Source organism: Mirounga leonina, unplaced genomic scaffold (assembly GCF_011800145.1).
Source record: "Mirounga leonina isolate KUSES-001 unplaced genomic scaffold, KU_Mleo_1.0 Mir_115, whole genome shotgun sequence".
In the NCBI taxonomy this organism is placed as follows: Eukaryota; Metazoa; Chordata; class Mammalia; order Carnivora; family Phocidae; genus Mirounga; species Mirounga leonina.
This window is the reverse complement of record NW_023270268.1, coordinates 80,588,417-80,613,741: the sequence shown is the minus strand read 5'-3', so window position 1 is coordinate 80,613,741 and position 25,325 is coordinate 80,588,417. Positions and strand designations below refer to the sequence as shown.

The 25,325-nt window shown below is 37.6% G+C and overlaps 1 protein-coding gene across 4 annotated transcripts in view; it reads right to left on the bottom strand.

Annotated features, from left to right (window-relative positions):
• Window positions 1–25,325, bottom strand: part of CCDC50 (coiled-coil domain containing 50) — a 70,045-nt gene that overhangs the window by 8,239 nt on the left and 36,481 nt on the right. For 3 of the 4 annotated variants that reach the window (XM_034999825.1, XM_034999828.1, XM_034999827.1), the window contains exons 5-11: window positions 17,651–17,768; window positions 12,650–13,177; window positions 5,947–6,062; window positions 5,253–5,297; window positions 5,039–5,143; window positions 3,166–3,245; window positions 51–154 (exon numbers count right to left, since the gene is read on the bottom strand). In XM_034999825.1, the coding sequence (XP_034855716.1) occupies window positions 51–154; window positions 3,166–3,245; window positions 5,039–5,143; window positions 5,253–5,297; window positions 5,947–6,062; window positions 12,650–13,177; window positions 17,651–17,768 (1,096 nt within the window). The remainder of the gene's footprint in view (window positions 1–50; window positions 155–3,165; window positions 3,246–5,038; window positions 5,144–5,252; window positions 5,298–5,946; window positions 6,063–12,649; window positions 13,178–17,650; window positions 17,769–25,325) is intronic. The other variant, XM_034999826.1, reaches the window with a different exon arrangement.

Here is a 25,325-nt window from a genome sequence, read left to right as displayed (position 1 = left end):
TGAGGATTATTAAAAAAAATCCTAAGCTTGATCATATATAATTTTCTTACCTTTATGGGAGGATTCTGATTTTGAGAAATGACGTGTGGAATTATGGTTTGTAAAATGAGTGTAATCCAAATCTTCAGCCTCTGTCATGGTAGGTGGTGGTGGCCTGAAGGGAAGTCAGAATTTAAAGAGATATTCTAATAAGTGGTGACCACAACTCCACCTCTCATTGGAATACATGGTAAAACATTTTGTAGAAATGCAAAGCTACAGTGTAGGAGAATTCTCATCTTAGTTCCTTGTCTACTGCGGGACCTTGAATAAATTATTTTATTTTACTGTTCCTTTGCTTTGATGCACATAATTCAATAAAAACAAGTATTTTCTGAGCACCTAATATGTGTGAGGCACTGTGCTAAGGACTAGAGAAACAAACATAAATGAGATGTGTGACCACTGCCATTAATGAGAAATCGACTTTGTTTTGGTAGGTTTTATGAAGAAAAAAGAAAAGGATAGAAGGGAAGTAATAAAGAAAGTTAAGAAAGGAAGAAAGAAAAATGGAGAGAGGGTGAGGGTAGCAGGAGGACAAGAAAAAAGGAAAGGGGAGGGAGAAGACATGGGTCAGCATATAAAATCTAGAGCAAAGTCGCTCAATCCACTAGGTGGCAAAGCAGAGCTTAGAGAAGGAAAGGACAGTCCTACATTGGCAACTTTTCATGTCAAAAGAAGACAAAATGTAAAAAACACTGGGGAATTTTTGCTACTCCAAAATTTTAATTATTTTAAAATCATGTTACAGAGATTTTCTTGCAAACATTTGGCACTGATGAAGATAAGAACAAAATCCTTTTTTTGGTTGTTGTTTCTCAGAGGTACACTTAAATGTTGCATTAAAGCATGGAACCAGATGAGGTAACAGAATACATCAAATATATAACCACGTGGTAGGATGTTTTTTGTAACCATATATGCCATGTGGAAGGCGTCAGTATACTGCAGTTCAGAAAGTTATGGTGAGTTTGGTACAAAGGGCTCTGTCATATAAGAATAAAGACAAGTGATTTTAAATCTCCCACTCAGTCCCTAAGCACCAGGTCTCTTGCTGGGTATCTGGAGTCTGACACAGGTCAGCACAGGATGTAAACTTGTGTATATACTGAGGACTGTGCTGTGGGTTCTACTCAGATGATCTCAATTAACTTTCAGTACAAGTCTGTAGGGCAGGTATCACACACATATTTTAGAGGGAGATTAGGTTAGAGGAGGTAAGTGATCTGTCCAAGCTCAGACAGTTGTTAGGTGGCAGGGGTGGGGCTCAAACTCAACTGCACTTCAAAATCAGTGTGCTCTTTACTACACTCTGCTGTGCTACACAGGTGTGTATTTTTATCAGCAGCAGTATCTGCATTCAAGACTACACACATACACACACACACGTATCTTATACTTGCAAACGGTATTTGGCTTATTTTTTTTTATTTTTTCATCCTTTTGTTATACATATATAATATATAATTAATGTGAGCATAACAAATGATATGGTATTTTTGACTTTTCTTTCTGTAACTGATAAAGACAAGTGTTCCCTTCAAGTCAAAAAAGACTTCAGTTCTACCAGTCATAGGTCACTTTCACTCATTTATAATAGCTATTTTTAATATAGGCTCATTTGATTATTCACTCTTCAATATGCCAAATATTTTTAAAGTTAACTATTACATTTCAGAAACTTGTTTTCAACTTTAATACATCTTTTTAGATAGACATCCCAGATTGGTCTATCATATCTGATGTCAAAATTATTAGTGTTCTAAAGAGCCCCAAAATTTGGAAGACTCGGAAAAACCCAAAAGATTATTTTAATTCAGTTGACTAAAGAAAACATAATAAACCATGCCTATACTGAGAAGAGATTAATTACTTCTTACTTTACTTGGATATTGCAGGGATGAAAATAAAGTCGGCCTTAAAAAAAACCTTTGGCCATGTGCTTAACTAAAAGATACAAGAACCAACTTTAAACAACTGACAGAATATACTACTGTTGCCCTAAGAGCCTTACAAACCTGATGTAGTTTTCTGAAGGATATTATCTTCTAAAAGCCCATGGGTTTAAAAATAGAATACAGTTTTTTTGTTTTTTTTTTTTTTAAGTAGGTGGGCGTGGAGGAGCCAATGTGGGGCTTGAACTCATGACCCTGAGATCAAGACCTGAGCTGAGATCAACAGTCAGATGTTTAACTGACTGAGCCACCCAGGCATCCCAAAAGAATTTGGCCTTTTAAGGACCCTACATATATTCACTTTAAGTCAACACGTCTAGCAGCTTAAGTGTGGGCAATGAGTGGCAACAGTGTATATTTTCCAATGTGATAAAAGTTAATACATAAATTAATAATTAGGACCAATATTCAAAGTTTTAAAAGAGTTTTCAAATGTTAAATTTAGTGTTACTTTTGTCTTTTTGTATATAATATTCTTTCTATTCCAATCAAGTTTTGTTTTGAAAAGCAACGGAAAGCAATAAAGAACAAAAAGAAAGAAAAAAAAAAAAAGGATTGCTTCCCCAGAGACTTAAATATTGCCAACTTCAGGTATGAGGTAGAAAGACAGCAACTGCTCCATGAACTATGACCCCAGACTGTTTGAGAGAAGTCTGAAAGTACATACACCATAACCACAGCTATTTGATCTAGTGGGATTTAGAATAGTCTACCATGTCCTCAAATAAGTGTTTGCCAAGACTTTGAGAATGCAGAAACTAATTTAAGCATGTGTAAATGTCATGCACACACCAGCGTGACCATGAAACTCCAGCCCTGCATAGGTAAAACTTTGAACTTTAAAACCTGAGATTTTACTGGGAAAATGGTTAAGCTCATCCCTCCTTAGCTGAGGACAGTGAATCCAAAGACAAGTATTGGTCCTAACAAAAAACACATCATTCTTTATACGCCCTAGGTTCTATAAAATTACAATCTTCCTGATTTGACTTGTTCGATCCAGGTTAAGAATGGAAACAAAGTTTGAGAATAATCCTGCAAGACTTGATATCACTTTACAACTGCCGACATCTGGATCTCCTCTCTAAAGAACACTCTTCTCAGACAATCCACATCTCCTTACTCACCCCAAAGTCAAGTTCCTCACTCCCCTTTTCAGGTGGCATCTTACCGTGCTGGCCTGTCATTCTTAGAACGGTGAGGGTCATCACTCTCTTTTGACTTTGAGTGTGCCGATTTAGTTGTTTTTGGCTAAGGACAGAAAAAAAAAAAAAGAGAGAGAAAGAAAAACACACATATAGAAAACGGCAAATAAACAGAAAGATTGTTAGGTTTAGAAAATATCTAAATCATGTCAAACTCTAGTAATTTCAACTTACACTTATATTCAGTTAAACAACCTACGGTATTTTTACATATGGCCACTCAGAGATTAAAAAAAAAATTATAGTCACATACGTACACTGGAAGCGGTCAGGGCAGCCAGATCAGTGGGCTAACTACACATGAACATGCTCCCCAACAGCAGTGTGCCAGCTACCCATTATTAACATAATAGCTGCACAGCAGCTGACAAGAACTTCCCGAGTCTACGGAATGTAGGTCTGTGCTCTTAAACTTATTTCTGAACATCTGACTTGGGGATGGCGATTTTCAAGCCAGGAAACTAAGGAACATTCAATCCAACCTTTCTAAGAGAAGAACTATACCAGCACCAATTACAGAATGTAGAAATTAAAGAAGTCTTGATACTTGCTAGAAATGTGGCTTTCCCCTTTTATTTGCCTGATTTGCAATTCTTAAAAATACTTAACTTCTTCATGGTTGAGCTAACAAAGAATTGAGTAACTCCCAGGCAATTATTTGTAGCTTAACTTATATAGCAGAAGCATATGGGAGCCCTTCTACTAAAATGAAATACATTTGTTAAGAAAAATCCTGAATTACTAAGAGGGTAAAAGAAAGAGAGACCTATACATAATTAATAATGCTTTCATTTGTTTTCAGACTGACAACTGAATAACTGAGCAGCAGGAAACAGTAGAGCAATGCTATTATCATGGTTTCTAAGTCCTCTTTTTCCTCCTAATCAGTGCTGAAACTGAGACAGAACCAGAGACCCAAAGGAGGAATTTGTTCGAAAGAGAGAGAAAGAGAGAACAGTGCTAAACATCACTACGTCACGAATACACAGCCTAGCTGCATCCTCCCAGGCCTAGTACAAATTCCCTCTCTGAAAACCCTTTACCTTAGGAATTCTTCCTCCCTGCAACTCTGCTCTTCTTCTACTCTGCTTTCTTCAGCCAGCTTGACCTTGTATTTGTTAGCTGTCTACACTGTCCTGTTTGTCCTCCTACATTATACAGTATTATGAGGAAAATATATCTTTGACCGTCCCTGTTAAGTCCAGAGTGGTGCACTGCACACAGTAACTAAAGAGTCAAGTCCGTGAAACTGGACGTGCAACCACCACGTACAATAATTACGTTACTTTACAGCAGAATAAACTGCAGTCACTATTTTGTCTAGTGTTTCTGATTAATGAGGGGAAGACGACAGTCCAGGCTCTTGCTAGACAGTTCCTACTCTCTGACATAAGCAATGGTTGCTGGTGGTATCTACCAGTCTGCCATGGATCAAGTTATGTCAGAGGAAAGAGAAATAATGGGTATGTGATCATGGATGGACAATATAAGCACACAGAGAAAGGAGAAAGAGAAAGAAAAGGCCACTGGAGAAATAGGAAAGCATGTGAAAATACTATATTCTCCTGTAAGGTAAATATTAGTAAAACTAAGATTGCTCATGACCAGAGGCACCTGCACCTCAACTGATCTTAAAATCAATGGAATGAGTTTTCAATCTTAGCAGTTATCTTTTCACAGTTACTTTGAAGAATTACGATTTTTTGTAATGAAGTCATTTTTACAAATTAGATTCATATACGCAATAGAGAATTTGTATACCCTAAATACAGTCGCAGAACTTATCCTAAAAGCAAAGTCCCCATTATAAAAATCAGAAAAACAATAAACAGAACTTACCTTCCAATCAGGGTCATGCTTCCTTTTGTCCAAAGACGATTTCTCCCGCTCCTTGACCTTCTTGTAAGCTTTCTTTTCTTCAGCCATGAGAAGTCTAGCGATTTCCTAAACAAAATCCAGTCAATACCATTGACTGCAGAGTTGTGGGCAAAAACTCCTGGGATATTTCTAAAGAGTACTGGCTAAACAGACTTATTAACTAATATGAACTCACCTCATCCTGCGCTACTTGAGCTGCTCTCACGTCCACCTGGGTAGCCTAGGGTATAGAAAATACACAAAAGAGTAATTTAATTAGAATCTGTGCTGTCCATTTGTGCTGTCCATTTTAAAAAGTCTTCCATAAAGGGGCGACCTGGGTGGCTCAGTCGTTAAGCGTCTGCCTTCGGCTCAGGTCATGACCCCAGGGTCCTGGGATCGAGCCCCGCATCGGGCTCCCTGCTCGGCGGGAAGCCTGCTTCTCCCTCTCCCACTCCCCCTGCTTGTGTTCTCTCTCTCTCTCACACTGTGTCTCTGTCAAATAAATAAATAAAATCTTAAAAAAAAAACCTTCCAAAAAATAAACCGGTATTTCAAACCAGTTGTAGTTAACATCCCTCAAGTTTAGTTGGTATACTTTCACCAGCCAGAGCAGGGGCTATTTTTATCAAATTCCAAAGCAGATTACTAAAGGATTATCTGAACTCAATAACAGAGAGAGAGGGATATGGAATTCTGTTGCTAATGCTTACTCAGTAAGTGAAACTGGACAGTCTATTCCCATTGTGTGGATTTTTCCACCCATAAAAAAAGATACCAGCTTCTCAACTCATAAAGGTTCATTATGCCTATTACATAATCTCAAGAATGATTCAATTCAAGAAAACCTAGTGATTATCACCTAAACTTTTGCATGAAAATTTGCTCACCAAAATTTCCTCCTCTTGCAGTTTTCTGGCAATTTCAGCATCATACCATTCTTGATCTCTGTGGGCCACTTGTGATGGAGTAGAGACAGCTTCTTTCATCCCTCTTGGCTTCATTCCTAGAAAAACTCAATGTAATGAGGCAACTGCACTTGTTTTCTGAAAAGGTGCAAAACTTAAAGAAGTTCTTCTTTAGTATCTACCACTGACAATACTGGGACCACCACAGAATTCAGGGTAGGGTGCGCCTGAAATAATTTTTCCCCTAGGCATAGAAGTGGCAAGGCAGATTATCCACACATTGAAACAAAGTTACCCACACAAAACTGCCAGGCAAAAAACTCCCCTTTCACATAGTTTCTTCAACAGCAGAAAATCACGCAATGAACTCTAAGTGAGGCTTTTGCAAAACAGCAAGTGAAAAAAAAGGTGAAGTCATTGAAATAAAAAATAAAGAAAGGTACAGAGTTGGGAGCTTTAAAGAGGCTAAACTGTCAAGACTGGATGAAATGAGGATCTTCCTTCTATTTAACTCAGCCTTGCATACTTTACTTCAGAGGAAAGAGAAACAGTATCACCTGGGAGTTATGTGACAGTACCTTTGAGCCGACCAGTGACTCCACCATAGCTTCTGCTCTGATGGTCAACAAACCCACTTGCCTTTAGATCTTTCCTACAGCTTTGATTAGTTCAAAGCTAAATTTTAGGCAAGATATAACGTAAGGGAAATACCAGAGAACATAATGAATGACCTTAGATTTCTATTCCTCTGAGGGAAAAGGTACATGGGGAACTGATGGGAAATTTTGGCATTTTACTTTGAAATGTTATAAGCAACATGTATTCCTTTTATAACTTTTAATCAAGTGGTAACTGCTAATGTTTATTTCAAAACTGCAGATATATCCCTCTTGGTATCCTGTATAAATTACAATTATTCAACAATGTGAATGTATTGTATTCAGAAGTAATACAAATCTCTAATGCCATGAACAAGATTAACCATCTGGAACAGTGACTTCCAGTAAATGAACTACTGAAGGGAGAAAGAAAATTTACTCCTAATTGCCTACTTCTTTGTATCAGTGGTTGTCAACCCTAGCTATATATTAAACTCACTTGGGGTGCTTTAAATAAACATAAAAATCTTTGACTCAAACCTCAAGGATTCTAATTTAAGTAGCCTGGATGAGATCTGGCTGTCGGTACTTTGGTTGATTGTTTTAAATCCGGCCGTTGGTACTCTGGATGATTGTTTTAAATCCTAATAGTTGATGCTTGTTTGAAATTGGCATTGAAACTACTAGTTTACTGTATTATAGCCATCAGAATAACCATACATTAAAACAATTTTTATCGAAATGCCTCACTACACTGACAAAAGGGAAGAAAAAAAATACAACTAAATTCTGGGCACATTAAGAAATTTAAATTATCTGGTGAAGTCTCTCTTTATAGAGCTTTATACCTAGCTTTGTGGTAAATCCAAAAGCCACGGACTCATCTGTCTTCCCCACAGATACAGACTATTAAACCTGGCTTTCTTAGCTTCAGGCCTATTAGCACCTGTTTATTCAGAATACAGAATCCACTTCAACTTCCCATCATTTCTAGAGCTACTGACTCTTATATTGCTGGGCTGGGCTGGCTCTAATCCAGATTTCTGAGTGGTTTGGGACAGTCAGGAAAAAGAGAGATATTCCCAAGAGTGGACCATATTTAAATGAAATATAAACCTCCCTGAGTTACCATTAGTTCGGTCATAACTAGAAAACAGTATTTCAGGGGAAATAAATGAAATTAGATAGGGAACTGGAAATTGGACAAAGTCGGTAGAAAAAAGGCTGTGATACTATTCTCCCGTCTATAGGAAACTGATACTTCTTTAAGCAGCTCAAAGCTTCACTGAGTCTCACAGGAAAGATCACACTTAGGCCTTACTCCTTCCATTTTGCCACCAGTGAAAGAAACAACAGAGTGGGATGTGCTCAGATTTCAACACACTAAACCTTCTCCACTCTTACTCTACATCACAGAATTCACTGAGAAAATATTTTGTTTTAGTATCTTTCAAAGACACTTAGAAGACATTCAGACTTAATTGGTTTGACAGGGTGATATGACTGTCACTTCCAGTCAGTTTAAAAGAAAATTATACATAGGTCAGTGGAACAGAATAGAGAGCCCAGAAATAAATCCATGGATATATGTTCAATTAACCTATGACAAAGAAGCCAAGAATATACAATGGAGAAAAGACAGTCTCTTCAGTAAATGGTGCTGGGAAAACTGGACAGCTACATGCAAAAGAATGAAACTGGACTTATACTATATAAAAAAATTAACTCAAGTGGATTACAGACCAGAAACCATAAAACTGAGAAGAAAACATAAGCTCTCAGAAATGATTTTTTTGGATTTGACACCAAAGTAAAGGCAACAAGAGGAAAACTAAACAACTGGGAATACATCAAAGTTAAACACTTCTACCCAGCAAAGGAAACCATTAACAAAAGAAAAATACAACCTATGGAATGGGAGAAAATATTTACAAATTTGATAAGAGGTTAATATCCAAAATATATAAAGAACTCATACAACTCAATAGCAAAAAACAATCTGATTTAAAAATGGGCAGACGTTCTGAATAAGTATTTTTCCAAAGAAGACATACAGATGGCCAACAGGTACACAAAAAGGTGCTCCACATCACTAATCATCAGGGAAATGCAAATCAAAACCACAATGAAGTATCGCTTTGCACCTGTTAGAATGACTATTATCAAAAAGACAAGAAATAATGAGTGTTGGGGAAGATGTGGAGAAAAGGGAACCCTTGTGCACTGTTGGTGGGAATGTAAATTGAAACAGCCACTGTGGAAAACAGTACGGAGGTTCCTCAGAAAATTAAAAATAGGACTACCATGTGATCCGGCAATTCCACTTTTGGGTATTTTTCTGAAAGGAACAAAAACACTAACTCAAAAAGATATACGTACCCCCATGCTCACTGCAGCATTATTTACAAAAGCTAAGTCCTGGGAACAACCTAAGGGTCCATCAACATATGAATGGATAAAGAAGATGTTATACACACAATGGAATATCATTCAGTTATAAAAAAGGGCATCTTGTCATTTGCAACAACATGGAAGGACCCTGATGGCATTATGCTAAGTGAACTAAGTCAGCTAGAGAGAAACAAATACCTTACTACCTCACTTATATAGAGAATCATGAAAAAAGAAAATAAAAAAAGAAAAGCACTCATAGATACATAGAAGAGACTGACAGTTGCCAGAGGCAGAGGGTAAGGAGTGGGCAAAATGGGTCAAGGGGGTCAAAAGGTACAAACTTCCAGTTATAAATAAATAAGCATGGTAACTATAGATAATAATAATGTACTGCATATTTGAAAATTGTTAGGAGAGTACATCTTAAAAGTTCTCATCACAAGAAAAAAATTTGTACCTGTATATGATGTTAACTAGATTTACTGTGACACATTTTGCAACATACACAAATATTGAATCATTACGCTGTATACCTGAAATTAATATAGTATGTTAACTATACCTCAATATAAATGAATGAATGCATGAATGAATGAATGCATAGTTAATGAGTAAGTATTTGAGGTAATACTCTCTAAGTCCCAAATATCTAGTGGGGAAACAGTTTATTTGAACTGTTGATACATCACTGGAATTTACATGTCTCACAAGCAGAAAATCTCAATATTAGATTTCTGGCAGGACTGCTCACTAAATGCAGTATGCGCTGTACCAGAGGTAAAAAGAGCTCGTGTAAGTATGTAAGAAGAACTTCAGATACTACATTGGAAGGCTGTACATTATAGAAAACAGAGATGCTTAAAAATTTTTAAAGTACAGTTAATTAAAGGAAATTAATAGAATGGCTGCTCTTATCTCAATAGCCTAAACAATCCAAAAACTAGCTTTCAGAAGATCAGGTGAGGGCCACCTGGGTGGCTCAGTTGGTTTAAGCGGCTGCCTTCAGCTCAGGTCATGATCCCAGGGATCGAGCCCCAAGTCGGGCTCCCTGCTCAGTGGGGAGTCGGCTTCTCCCTCTGTCCCCCACCCTGCTCTCTTGCTCTTTCTCTTTCAAATAAATAAATAAAATCTTTAAAAAAAAAGATCAGGGCAGCCATACTTAACGGCTGCACATTCAATTCTTCTATTTTTTCTTTTAGAGACAGAGAGAAGGGGGGAGAGAGAATCCTAAGCAGGCTCCACACTCAGCACAGAGCCTGGCAGGGGACTCGATCTCATGATCCTAAGATCATGACTGGAGCCGAAATCAAGAGTTGGACACTAAACCGACTGAGCCACCCAGGCGCCCCTGCACATTCAATTCTTAATCTAATCCTTGCTTGTCTCTTTTGTTCATCATTCTCCAGTTTAAGGACACAAGAACCTCCCCCAACAAACACAAATAAAGCTTACCTTTAAATTCTCACACAATAAGCAAGTACTAATATTGAAGACACATCTATCCCAAACTTGGGATAAGGTAAAATGAGGACTGATAGATTCTTGGATATCATGCAAGAATATTTTTTCAATAAGCCAGTCTGAAGCTTGGGGAATGTCACAGCAGAAGGGTACAAATGTTTTATGGCCCTGAGAGGCTAGAAGTTAACCTGCAGGAAGTAATAAGCTGTTATGATTTAATAGCTCATTAGAAAAGTTACCCTCAAGGAGACAGGGTTTTACTGACCTTTAGAAAGTTAACTAATCTTATATTTAATTTAGCAATTGTATTTTGCATTCCTTTTTCAACTGACTATGCAAATTGTGAGAACTAGCTCTTTGTCACCCTGCTAGTTTGTTCATTACTAACTTAAATAAAACCTTGGCCTATGCTAACAACTTTAAGTTAAACTGTGCTTTTACAAAAACAAGAATAAACACCAGTATTTAATAATTGCATTTTAAGATTGCCAGTAATCTTCTATTCTAGGGGGTCACAAAATCAAATGCCTCAGGTCTCTAGGAAGGTAAAATTTGTAAAGTTGAATACAAAATGACAGATTAGCAGCTACATTTTGGTACCTGCCTAGCCACAGTGTTTTCTAAACTACTTGTGGGGAGTGCAGGGAAGAGGGAGTTTACCCACAATTCCAGTAGGAGGGTTGTGAATCAGTGTTTCATTTCATATTAGTTTTACCCTTCCTAAGCCTGTTTAAGAAAGCCTCAAGTATAACTAAAAGCCATAAAGATTAACCGGCCCTCAGAGCACACTTAAAAAGTCAGAATCACAGAATCAGGAATGTAGAGGTAGGAGCAATCCTCCCCCATGTTAGGACTCCAACATGTCTTTCTGTATTTGGGTATAGATAGTATAACTTACTATAGATAGATTATATCACTGCCTCCTCTACTCCCACATAGCTCTTTGTTCAAAGTATATCTAATTTGCAATTGTTTGTTTACATTCATTCTACTTTCTGGTTTGACTTATGCCCCTGAGGCTCAGATCCAAGCATTTATCCCCAAACATAAAGCCCGAGGCAGGAATATTTTCAGCAGATACTCAATATGGTTGCTGAACTCGTTTCATTTTCTTTATGACCAAGTCTTTTAATAACTTAAATGACTAACATCAAAGGCAGAGATAACATGATAGAAGAAACCAACTGAATCAACCTGAATCTGCAACACAGAAGCCAGTTCCAGACCCAGAAGTAGAGGTTGGCTGGGCAGTGATAAGGAAGAAAGTAAGAACAGATGCCTCCATGGTACTCCCCAGTAACCCTTGTGTCTCTGTAAAACTTCAGGAAGAGTAAAATAGAACCAGGGAGAGGATTATGGTCTATTTACGACTTACAGTGAGTGGTAGAGCCACAAGGAAAACATCACCACAGCAGTTTCCAGGTAAGAACAGAGAGAACCATTACTGTGTCAATGAAGGATGTCAGAGTTAAACCTCAAAGATGCCAGAAATTTGAGGCTCAAGTCTAACATTCACCTCCTTGCAAACAAATGCCAAGAACATACCCGATGCTGACATTTCAGAACACCAACTGCAGCCTTAGAGTCGAAGATGGTTACAGCTTCTAAAGTCTAAAACAAGTCCAAATCACCAGGAGCAACTACAGAAACGATCATATGAGATCCAGAAAGCTGCCTCTTTAGGAAACAGCCCACCTGATTCTGACAAAAATAGCCTAAGGCCCACAATTAGAAATATGCTGTTATAAGAGACTGCCTATTCAATCTCTCACTTTACAAATGGGAAGGATGAGACCAAGAGAAGCTAGTATTTCCAGCCTTGTTGGTTTTCTAGTTAGGTAAATATTATGAAGGCAGTGTCAACACATCTGACTTACAACCCGAAATTCAGGAGCTTTGATTTGGTATCTGATTCTCTGGTATACGGTCTTGGCACATGAAGAACTGTATCTGGGGTGGGCACCTCCACTGCAATCTGGGGCTAAAAGACCTTGTAAGGCATTGGTGTATTTTCTTAGAAGGCAGCAGGAAAAAGGTACTAATATTTTTCCTCTTAGTATAAACTTGTTATTAAGTAGATACCTTTTATAATATTTAGCTCCAGGATTCATTTTAAAGCCATGAGTACAAACTAGAGAGAAAGAATAGGTTGCTTAAGATGCTTATTAAATACATTTGCTTGTATGCATATACATGATACCAGGACTTTCAAGGTGACTGTCCTTCATTACCTGTGTCACGGAGCTGGAGCTGTTCCTCACTCTCTGAGAAGGGAGGAGTCCTGGGCCTGTGTCTCCTTTCTCTGTGCTCACCTTGCCCATGGTCCCTCCCATATACAGCTTCCTTGCAATGAAGCCCTGCTTTCTGTGAAGACTTGGGTGAAAGTTGGTCTTGGTGTCTGGACTGTTTTTCCCAATTCCAAGTTCGATGGATACTGTTAGCCTCCCCATCATCAAATCCAGTGCTCAGAAACACCTCACCACTGATCTTGGGAAGCGGAGGTCTCCGAAGTCTCTCATGATCAGACCGTTTCCTTTCACGCTGCTCAGTGTCAATTTGGGAGTTGGCCCTCACTTTGCCCAAGCTATAGGATGAGAGAAATCTCCCTGATGAACAATGATCTTCTAGTTCTTCCAAGTTCTCCATTGGATGTTTGGGTTTCTTGTTCCTTTGCTTCACATGGTTTCCATCACTTTGGAGTCTACATGACCTTGAGACTCCAGAACCCAATTCCCTTGCCCTCCTTGACTGTGGCTGGTCTGAGTGGAAGTGCAGGGATGTGAAAAATAGAAATGCAGGTTAACTTAATGAGAGTATGAACTCACTATACAGGAAAGATGGGGCCCAAGTTTAATGTATTTTAAAATGGAGAAGACTACTTTTTCCACTTAACAAACTGAAAAGAGGGGACAGGCATTTATTGGAACAGTCTGTGGATACATGAAGGATTCTGGGTACCCAGTCAAAAACGTAAAAGACTAAAATAAAATTATATGAAATGTATCTGAAGGAAGAGCTTGATTATGACCAGGGAGTTAATACAATACTTTAATATTTGCCAATAACAAAACCCACAGCCATTAAATGTTAAATTCTACTTATAACACCAATTTGGGACTACTTTAGGGAGAAAATAGGGGGTGAGGGAGTCTTAAAAACAGAGAACAACTAAGCCTGGTGATAACTAAGTTTTCCAGGAAGAGGCTTTCAAATATTCTTATTGGAAATGACAATAAATCTCTATCAGAATGTTGCTAATTTCCATTTAGTTTGGAGAAATGACCCAGATTTTAGTATTTCCCTACTCTCTCCCGCCATGCAGTTCAATGTGGAAAAGGACGGAATAGAGAATTTTGAGTAAATGACTCTGTTATCTTTAGATAACTCTGCTCCCAAACTTCCTTAACTTCCGCAGAGGAAAAAATTAAAAAGGGATGCCATAACAGAATACGGGAAGAGGAGTCACTTCCACCCTGACATTCATTCCAAAAAATGATACTGTACTCTTTGTAGAAAAATACAGAGTGTGCTAACTATACAAGTCCCTCAATGTAACACAAAATAGCACACAGAGTGGTGCTTTTGTTAGGTCTCATTGAGGCAGGAGCATACTATGAAAACAAAGGAAGGATGTTACTGTGCACTTTGCAAGGCATATTTATTTTAACATTTTCTAAGTACATTCTGTAATAAAAAGACATCCTCATTCCACAGAAAACGGCTAAGTTAGCTAAGATACATTCCCTGTTGAAATTACCCACTAGCTGAACTGCATTTGCAAGAGCTACCCCAATTTGATGGGATACAGAGGAAATAATGAACTATACATTTTCTTAATTTTTAGGGGTTTTGTTTCATTTTTTTTAAGTTTGTTATTGTTAATCGAATAAAGGAACAGAGGAAGAGGAGATACGTGCTAAATGTATCACTGATGCCATAAGGGTTCTCAAAAACTTCAAATTGTTTCCTCTCGAGCTTTCCAGAAGAAACGGAAATCTGCTTCAAAGATGACATCTAAACTAAAATCTGTCTTCTAAAAAGTTTACAAAATTATCTGCAGAATTTATTAAATTTATTTTTTACATAAAAGTGAAACAGAACAATTATTCTCTATGACAGAGAAGTATCTATTCTTTTACCAAACTATTATTTTAAGTATATCTTAACAATTGATAAAGAATCAATTGACTACTGCTGTGAATTATTTTTTTTATTTTTTTTTTAATTTTTTTTTTTTAAGATTTTATTTATTTATTCATGAGAGACAGAGAGAGAGAGGCAGAGGGAGAAGCAGGCTCCCAAGGAGCAGGGAGCCCGATGTGGGACTCGATCCCAGGACCCTGGGATCATGACCTGAGCCAAAGGCAGACGCTTAACGACTGAGCCACCCAGGCACCCTGCTGTGAATTATTAATATACTACTGACTCACTACTTAAACGATGACCACATCTGGGGAACTATGGTTTAGTGTTAATACCAGTGTTCCACAGAGAGCTGCATGAATGAAGTCTGCCTTCCTGCCCCCCAAAAAACAAGAAGGGCTTTATTTCTGACATGGATATGTGAGGCTATGATTGTTTTGTTGTTGCTTTTAATTCTTTCTAAAAAGTTAACTGATATTAGTACTTCTACTTTAATAAGTAGAAGTGCTCCAAGAATTAGCACAGAGCTGGCACTATATTTTCACAGAGTTGACAGGAAAAAATATATGCCGTCTAGTTCATTTGTGGTATCTTTAAACCTGGGAAAGAAAAGACTTGGGTTGGGGAATCTGTTTGAATCCTTTGAAACCCTATCCAGTTACAGGACTGAGACTTGTATGTTTCTTGGGACCAAGTTATTTGGCAAATATAATTAACTTACTTATAGCCAATGCATATATATTTATATGCACACATACATATATGTACACATTTTATCTGTGTGCTTCCATGTTTGTCTTTCAGAATAAGATGATTTTTGCATAGATATGCAAGATACTGTTATATACATAATACTGATATATGCATAAACAACAGTACTTTAGAGTTTAAGTCCTCACCAAAATTACATTATTTGACCTTCTCAACATCCACGTGAAGGATGTATTTTTAAAATCTCCATTTTATAGATGAGAAAAAGGTTAGTGTGTTTACAGTAGATAACTTCCCAACACTACAGTTATTCTAAGGAAGGCATGGAACTTGAACTAAGGTCTTATAACTCCAAAGACCATGACTTAAAAAAAATTACTAATACACCTATGATACAGGTATGGCTTTGAAAGAAAAACATGGATTCGCAAAGGAACAAGACATACCTTTTCAGCTGATATAAATCTGACATATGTTTTAGATAATTTCAAATTTGCAGAAAATCTATAAATGATCATTTTTAAGATTTAAGCTTAAGTAAAATAAAAGCGAAAAAGAAAACCATTTCTATAATGATCTACTTTAATTATTATGTAATTAAGGCAAAAATCATAGTATACATAAAGATAGAGAAGCGCAATTAAATAATATCCCTATGTGTTGGGAAAAGACCACTGCATATGAGCTGAATTATAATGTGGTTTCTATGGAACTTAACTTGGTCTGACTCAAAGGCAAATGAATGAGGATCACACATGTTCAGCAATCTATAAACTCTCAACAACAACACAACTGAAGAGGAATTCTAATATTTATATGCATATGCTCAGGAGGTCACAACTTCACGATTTTCTTTTTTTTTACTTTAAGGTGTCCCTGAAAAACCACTGAATTCTTAACATAGTCTCCTGCCCTAGAGGATGACATCACTCTGGTTAAAACAACCAGATTTGAGCCCTGATTGAAATCAGTCGAAGGTTTTAATAGAGGAAGGCCAAATTAATACTTTAGTATACTTAATTACTTGCCATCCTAATGTTTTTATAGACTTTATAGTTTTAAACAGCTGCTTTTATTTGCAGTGAACATGATTCCAGAGCAGAAATAAAAATAAAAACAAATGAAAACTACCAGAGCACATTTCTAAGCTTTTAATTAAAGCTCAAGAATAAACTCTTTACCTTCTGGTGTCTAGCACAGAAATATATGGCAATATTTTTTTTTTCTTTTTAAATGATGTAATACATGATTTCATTAGGAATACCAGCATAAGGAAAATGTCTTTCAAAAAAGAGCTGAGCATTTAACATATGGAAGAAGAGCACAAACAATAAATAGAGAATCAACCTGCTTATTAACTGCAATAGAGCCAAGCTCTACCGATAACAACAAATTTAAGAGCGTGACTGGGCAAGATTGTACCCAACTATAATAATCCTAACATCTACATGTGCATCCCTTTCATTCTCCTCGTCAAAGACAAATACCTACTTCCTTTTTCCAATGAAATTATAGAGAAGTAATTGATAATTAGCTCACAAGGGCCTTGGGAATCACTGACCTTAGTATCTTTACTCTCTAGAAGATGCTTTAGGTTTTACTTACTTGTTATCCTAAGTCTGGTCTCCAAGCCGAACTACAATAAACACTGATACTAGGTAAGAAATGTCTTTCCTTTGACAGATCTTTAAAAGAGATGGACCAATACTTGCAAATACTCGTTTCCCAACACACTTTTAAGATAAAGAATCACCGGCACCACAATTGCCACAACAATGCCATCACCACCACCACACTGCAAAAGCAGACACGAGAGAAGAGAAATTCGGAAGGGACTTCTCTCCCTCAGGAATTTTTCTGTATGGCAATCAAACAGCAAGGAAGCATCAAGGACAAATAATGAACACAGTATCTTTGAATTTAATTTTGTCATCAGCACACATTCTCATTGGCCTATGTTTGAAACACAAGAGGCATGGAAAGAAGCTTTGTTACCCAACTGATGCATGATGTACCATCTTCATTATTAGTGGCACTCTGCGGCTTCGGACATTCTGCCCAGACTCCTTGAGAAAGATCAAGCCCAGAGACTCATCCCCATTTTCTACACCCCAGTTTATGTGCTTAGAATGTAGTACAGCATTCCAAGTGGCTACAGCACAACAGAATGCATGTCAAATCTTACAAAACCACGGTTGTTTTAAGAGCCATAAAAATAGCTCTGGTCGTTCAACTAAGGAACAGATGAATTCATTAGATTCAGGGAGTATTTGGCCACAAATCCACATGGGCCCTGAGGTCACTTTACAGACAAATTTAAAGGGGTGTCTTATGGTTGAGTCTAAGGGCAGAGTAAATCATAACGTAGCCATTGTTACCTCCATTTTCATAATAGTAACTATCTCCATAAGCACTGGATCCAGAGGGCTCTGGAAAGTGTTTCTTTCGTTTTTTCTCTTCCTGTAACTCCTTTTCTTGCAAAAGGCGAGCTATGTCCTGCAAGTACAAAGAGAATGCTAATCAATATTACCAGAAAATGAACAAATCTTTTACAATGGAACAGATTCCATCCAGTAGCCCTACAAGTCAGTGGTTTGATATTCCATTGCCAAGCTTTTGTGGGCTCTGTCCATAGCTTTCCAGACTTTCTGGCATTAAGCTCATGCTATTCAAATGCCATACATAACTGCTCAACAGGAGTGGCACATGATCCAGATGAACAAGAAAGGCTTTTTTTTTTTTAATTGAAATTTAAATTTAATTCAATCTGGAGACATACAAACCTAGTATTCCTAAAGCTGGCTATACAACAGAATTTCTAAAATACTTATTTGTGGGCCCTTTTTCCAAGCTGATGATTCAGTAAGTCTGGATGGAGAAGAGTGCAGTAATCTATGCAACTTTATAAATAGTGTGTATAATTTAATTTTAAAACTTTATAAAAGAATTCTTCAGCTGATCCTTGATTTAGCTTTGCATTAGAGTACCATTGTCTTAACTGAAAAAAGAGAAAACAGTATTATTTCTGTCTCCCCCTTGCTTCATCTCCAGGCAAGTTTTTAGCAGTTATTGAGTGATGAGTAACATTCTGATCCTGCCCCCCAAAAGATTACCATCATTGTATGAAAACAAAGGTATGTGCAAATAACTACAATACCATTAAATCATAAATGCCTCAATAAGAGGGTAAAAATGTCAATGTGAGTATAAAAGAGGCAAGTCTTATTTCTGCTTAAGTTAATTAGTGCAAGTCTTTGCATTTGCGTTAGGTTTTGAACTGGATTCCAATAGGCAAAGTAAGGAGGGAGAACAACCTCAGAAAAAACATGAATGTTTTAATGGGCAACAACCAACAGTCCATTAGAACACAGGAGGTGGGGTGTTACAGAGAAAGGTGAGGCTAGAAGAACAGTCTGAGACTGGATCACAGGCACTCCTTACATAATCTCAACAAGTCTGGAGTCCACAGTGTAAGGGATCAAGGGTTACTAAAGGTTTGAGCTAGAGAGTAACAGTGTTCTGACTCTGAAGCTTATTTCTATGAAAGACCCACAAAGCAGCACATAAACTTTGTTCCATGTACACTTTTTGGGAAAGACGGTCCCTAGGTGTCACCAGATTCTTAAAGACCAAACAAATATGCAACAGCACTCCCTGGTGAAAAATAACAATCATAGGTAGTTTGAGGTGCTTACTTTATATTTATAATAAGGAATACATGAAGTGCTTAGAATTTGATATAAATTTTGAAGCAAGAATTCATTACTACTCTCCCTTTTGCAATTTTCCAAATAAGTCAAATGAAGAATATACTAAGACTGGAAGGCAAACTTCAAAGATAATTCATCTGAATGAATCAATTACTTTCATGTCAGTGTAGAAACATGATGGATGCCGTAGCCAGGTAAATCAGCAATGATTATCCACACACTCGGCTTTTAATGTTCACCAAAATGGCCTTACAAATCCGACCTTATGTTAAATGAATATCTAAATTTAAACTTACGAATATACTATTAATATAATATCTTTAACTGATTTCTATGCTGGAAGCTTCTCATAAATTTTTGTGAAAGATATACATACCTTTCTACCAATCAACTACTCAATCATCTCTCTATATATGGACATGTATATACACACACATACATATATATCTATAGATATATGTACATATCTATATCTACATATTATATACACACACACACACACATCGATTTATACACATACATTACCAATCAATCTTAAAGTCAAACGTCTTGATTCCCTAATGCATCATTTTAATAAACCTGTTACCAGGTATAGCCCCTGTGCCAGGTCCATCATATTTGATGTCTTATAAAGTAATATATCAATCAGGGCGCCTGGGTGGCTCAGTTGGTTAAGCGACTGCCTTCGGCTCAGGTCATGATCCTGGAGTCCCAGGATCGAGTCCCGCATCGGGCTCCCTGCTCAGCAGGAGTCTGCTTCTCCTTCTGACCTTCCCCCCTCTCATGCTCTCTCTATCTCATTCTCTCTCTCAAATAAATAAATAAATAAAAATCTTAAAAAAAAAAGTAATATATCAATCAGTTCAAGAGACAGAGAACTTGTTCTCCCAAAGCTAGTATTATTATAGAAGAGTTTTCCAAATCCCTATACTTCTTATTGCAGAATAGGAAGAAAATGCAAAATTTCCCTGAGTTGCCGTCATGTTTACTAAGAACCTAATACTACAAATGGTTTGCTTTATAGGAAACAAGAAATTTCCCTTGCCGTAATGGAGTAAAAATATAAAGGAAAACTACCAGGTCCAACTGCCCGCAGAAATTATGAAATTAAACTATGCTTTAGAGACCTTATACTTGCTTTTCTGCTAGTGAATTTTGTCCTAATGAATACACAATAAAAAGCCGTGTTCTCTGTGTGAAGAACCAGGAAAGAAACAAGGATGATGCCGCTTTTTGACTGGGCATTAGCTAGTCAAAGAAAGTGCTTTTCATCAAGGAAAGTAACAGTTATGCACCTTAGCACCCACACCTGTTGCTCTCTTAAGCTCTCAGCTCTTTTCTGGGTGAGAGGATAGGCTGCCAAGGCCTATGAGGGAAAGGATCAGGGCGTCACTGACAAGGGACTGCTGTGTTAAGAGCTGAGGCATGGCCCAAGTGCGTTCCCCTCCCCCCTCTCCAGTATTACTATGCACTGCCTTCAGGGAGGTGATGTCAGGAGATAGAACCTCCCCTGAAACAAACTGAAGATGGCAATTAGTCACGGTGCTATGTGCAGCTTAGTCACCCGCGACATAAACAACCTCCCTGGTCCTCCTCAGCTTCTTTCCTGTTAAAGGTTAGTCTAGAACAGCATTTCCAAAGCTCTGTTCCTGAGAACCCCAGTCTCTAAAGGTTCTCCAAAAAACACAAGGCACTCAGTGGAAAGCATGTATTACATCTAACTCTTTAAAATGCACATTAGCGGGCGCTTGGGTGGCTCAGTTGGTTGAGCGACTGCCTTCAGCTCAGGTCATGATCCTGGAGTCCCTGGATCGAGTCCCGCATCGGGCTCCCTGCTCGGCAGGGAGTCTGCTTCTCCCTCTGACCCTCCCCCGTCTCATGTGCTCTCTCTCATTCTCTCTCTCTCAAATAAATAAATAAAATCTTTAAAAAAAAAAAAAAGCACATTAGCCTACTTTAAAACTTTGGTAAAAGAAACCTGTTATCTTCCTATAACCTAAATATACTCAAATTTATTTTGAGAAAGAAGCTTTTTACATAAAAAGTATAAACCTTATGGAATTACTGTTTCACAAAACAGAACTTGAGAAAACAAACCTAAAAGAACTCATAAGCCCTTCTGAAGTCATTTTCAATTATTTTTTAATTAATCATATTAATCAGGTAGGCTTACTGTGGGCTCATGTGTAAAAAAACAAAAAACAAAAAACACAAAACACAAAAAAACTCCATAATTAGAAGACTTTCTGGTAAATACACTTATTGGAATGAAAATTCACCATTGTATCCAAATCTTGAAAATGTGAAACTGTGAGCATAGGACAGAACACAGTTAAGGATCTCTAGATGCTAGAAAAAAAGTCATTTTAATAAAAACATAGTTTTACTGATTGCCTTCAATAAGCCAAACATTTTCCTACAGACCTATGAGAAACAGGATATATGGCCAATATTCTCAAAGTTCTTACCTATTAAGTTTTAGAAGCAAAATGATTAGTGTAATTTAAGACATGCAAAGGTGAGTGTTCTAAGAGAGGCATTATCACAAACAAGGTGCAGCAGAGCCCAGAGGAGCCTAAAACATCTTTCCCAAGTAGATGACAAATTAGGAAACCACTGGGGCTCAGGGGGTTCAGTGTCCAACTCTTGATTTCAGCTCAGGTCATGATCTCAGGGTCCTGGGATTGAGCCCCGCACCAGGTTCCACACTCACTGGGAAGACGGCTTGGGGTTCTCTCTCTCCTTCCTTTCTGCCCCTCCCCCCTGCTCATACTCTCTCTCTCAAATAAATAAATAAAATTTTTAAAAAATTACTAAACTATTATATTGGATTCCTTAGGCTATTTTTTGGTTTATATGATTTTATATCAGGGTTACTTTTCCCTGAAAGTTTCCACTTCTATTCCTCAATGGTAGTAGGTTTCAAAATGAGGAAATCTTTGGCATAAAAACAATCAAGGAAATCTAACAATGTGATTGTCAAATGACTATTGGAAAGAAAAAAAAAAAAGAAAGCCACTCCATTAGATTGCTACATTTCTTTATCAACTAGCAATTAACATCTAATTCAGTAGGGAACTCATAACAGGTATAATCTTCAGAGGGTGTAAGACCAGAAAACAACATACCAATTCTATGGATGTAAAAACATCCTTATGACCAAGATAAGAAGAGAGAAGAATTTTCTCAACCAAAAACCTTCTACTCATGCCCCCTTTCTGGCCATATATGTATAATCTTATTTTTAAAGTGCCAAAACATAGGGCATCTTTTTTTTTTTGTAGCTAAAATGTACTGTTATTTGAGCTATGCTCTAAATATTACCAACTTACATAAATATTCTTTTAGAACATGAAATTCTAATCACTTTAAGAATGTTATGAAAAAGTACCATGGTTCACACTAGATTAATTTTTAATGTAAACTGGTTACTAAGTCTATCCCTGAACAGTTCATATTATAAATGGCTTCAAACTGTTGGACTAGTGCCACAGATCTTTCATAACATGGTCATGCTGTTTACTTAAGCAAAAAAAAAAAAAAAAAAAAAGTTTTGCGCTAAAATAGTTGCACATTCACATATATTTGGATCTAGGTTCAAAAGACACATGTGTATCTATAGATATTCACACACACATACACAAACACACACACATATGCTTAAGAGTTTTATTTAAAAATAACTTCAATCAACTAAACACACATTCCTTAGCTTTACGAAACAATGACAAATGCTTATGCTATAACCCAAGAGAATGATCCCAATGGGATTAGCCCACTTTTCTTAGTTACAAACTCATACAGTCCAGTATTCCCAAAGGCTATAACCCTGCTTCAACAGGGGCCTAGAGAGCAATGCAACTAACCATAGTCACACTACGTAAAAAAGTTTTAAAAAAAAAAAGGAAGAAAGGGGGAAAGGAAGGAAGGGAGGGGGAAAGGAAGGAAGGGAGGGAGGAAGGGAGGAAGGATGGGAGAAAAAAATAAAAAAGAAAGAGAAGGGGGAAAGTAGGGGAGAAGCAGGAGAGGGGAGGCTACAATCTGATAAGAATATTGAAGACCTTTCTTTCTTTCTTCCCTTCCTTGCTTTTTTAAAAAAAAAAAACAAACAAAAAAAACTTTTCTACATCTGTCTCCCTGCATGGAAATGCTACTTTCCTTACATCTATGCTCTGTTAAAAAGCACAATAAAATTACAGCATAACAAAGCCAGAAATGGTAATTCACCCACACAGAGTTGTATAACTTCTCATGTACAATGTTGTTCAGGAAAAATACTCTGCCCCAAGGGAAAAGAGGCCTTGGATTCTACATCTGGTTGTTTGGGGGTTATAAACTACTGAAGAGAGTTGACCCCAAAAATCTCTGAAAATGAGATGTGGGTGATCAGAGAGGAATTTTCCATAGCCCTGCTGTTCAGTAAGGACTTACTAGCTAAGCAGACTCTACAAGGAAATAGAAGAGCATAGACAGAGAAAAAAAAATTTTTTTTAAAGATTTTATTTATTTATTTGAGACAGAGAGAATGAGAGAGAGAGAGCACATGAGAGGGGGGAAGGTCAGAGGGAGAAGCAGGCTCCCTGCCGAGCAGGGAGCCCGATGCAGGACTCGATCCAGGGACTCCAGGATCATGACCTGAGCTGAAGGCAGTCGCTTAACCAACTGAGCCACCCAGGCGCCCCCAGAGAAACATTTTTAAAAAAGAATTAGGACAGTTCATGAGTAACAGGCAATGTTTTTTTAAGAGCTGGCCAGAAAAACTTCCACTATTATCTCATCTCAGTCTCAGTCTCCTCTGTGAGGCACAGGGACTAAAATAAACAAATAGGCATTATCATACATCCTTCAATGACAAGCTTTATTACTCAAATTTTGTTCACTTAATATTAGTAACATACCAGTCAACTAAGAGTCCTATCTATTTTTTTTTTAAGATTTTATTTATTTATTTAAGAGAGAGAATGAGAGAGAGAGAGAGCATGAGAGGGGGGAGGGTCAGAGGGAGAAGCAGACTCCCTGCCGAGCAGGGAGCCCGATGCAGGACTCGATCCTGGGACTCCAGGATCATGACCTGAGCCGAAGGCAGTCGCTTAACCAACTGAGCCACCCAGGCGCCCAAGAGTCCTATCTATTGATAAGAGAATATCTCGGCATGGTAGGCATCTTCTAATCTAAGGCATCAGCTGGAAAATCAAAGAGTCTGAATGGAGTTTTTAAGGCTAGTCTCACAAAATCTCCCCCAACTGGATTTCTCCTTTAATCTCTCCACTGCACTGGGGAATGGGGCCATCAGAGCAGGTCAAACAGTACTGGAAGGCAAGCGAGCTGGGAGGCTAGCAAAGGCAAGGAAATGCTTGAGGATTGCTCAGATCACACCAGACTGGAATACACTTAAGCCTGTTTATTTCCCCCTTTCTAATTTAGCACACATCTCTTTCTATAAGAGAAATCAGCGCTGTTATAAAGGGCCTAGTGGTGTGGAAACGACTGGCAAGAAAGTAAAAAAGAAAGAGAAATTATTAACTTAGTATGTCCCAGAGGCCTTACATACATGATCTCACTTAAACCTCACAACAGCCCTCCAGGATATGTACAATTATCATGGCTTTTCCAATTTGGAACCTGAGGTTCTACATGGTTAAGTGAGATTCTGAAAGTCACAGCTAAAAGTTAAAGAGCTAAGATTCAAATCCAGAGCGTTCTAACTCCAAAGTTTACATGTTTTCTGTTGTGTCATAGGACATCTGTCTCAGAAGCAGTCAGTCAGGGGACCTGAACTATACAGACATTTCTCTGGCATCTTATTATAGCTGGGGACTAGTCACTGATTCTTCAAGTCTTAATTAGTTCATTTGAAAAAGAGTTAATCACTAAACTGCTTACTTTACCTAGTATTACCATGAGACTATTTCTTGTGATTGCTGTTTAGATTCTACATGCCTAAATAAAGTGTTTGGTTTCTCTTTCTTTCCTATTTTTCCTGAATGGGGGGAAAAAAAAAATCACAGGACACCAGTAGCATTTATAAGAAGCCAACTTCATTACTCTGTTATTTTTAAGATAGAAGCTTTCCTGTTTAGAAAATATAATCACTTCTTTCAGTTCCCAGTTCCATCCCCAAAGCAAAGTATTGACTACAGAGAGGCAACACATCCTGTAGTAAGAAAGAGTTCCTGTGTTGATAACAGGAAGGCTAAAAAGCAACCCCTAATTCTTACTTGCAGTTCTGATTATCACAAAATCATGGTTTGTTTCTTAAAGACACAGCTAAATACACACATACCAGGTGTCTCATGCTCACCTGGCATAGAACAAGGAGTCTTACAGGAACAAGGATGGCTCT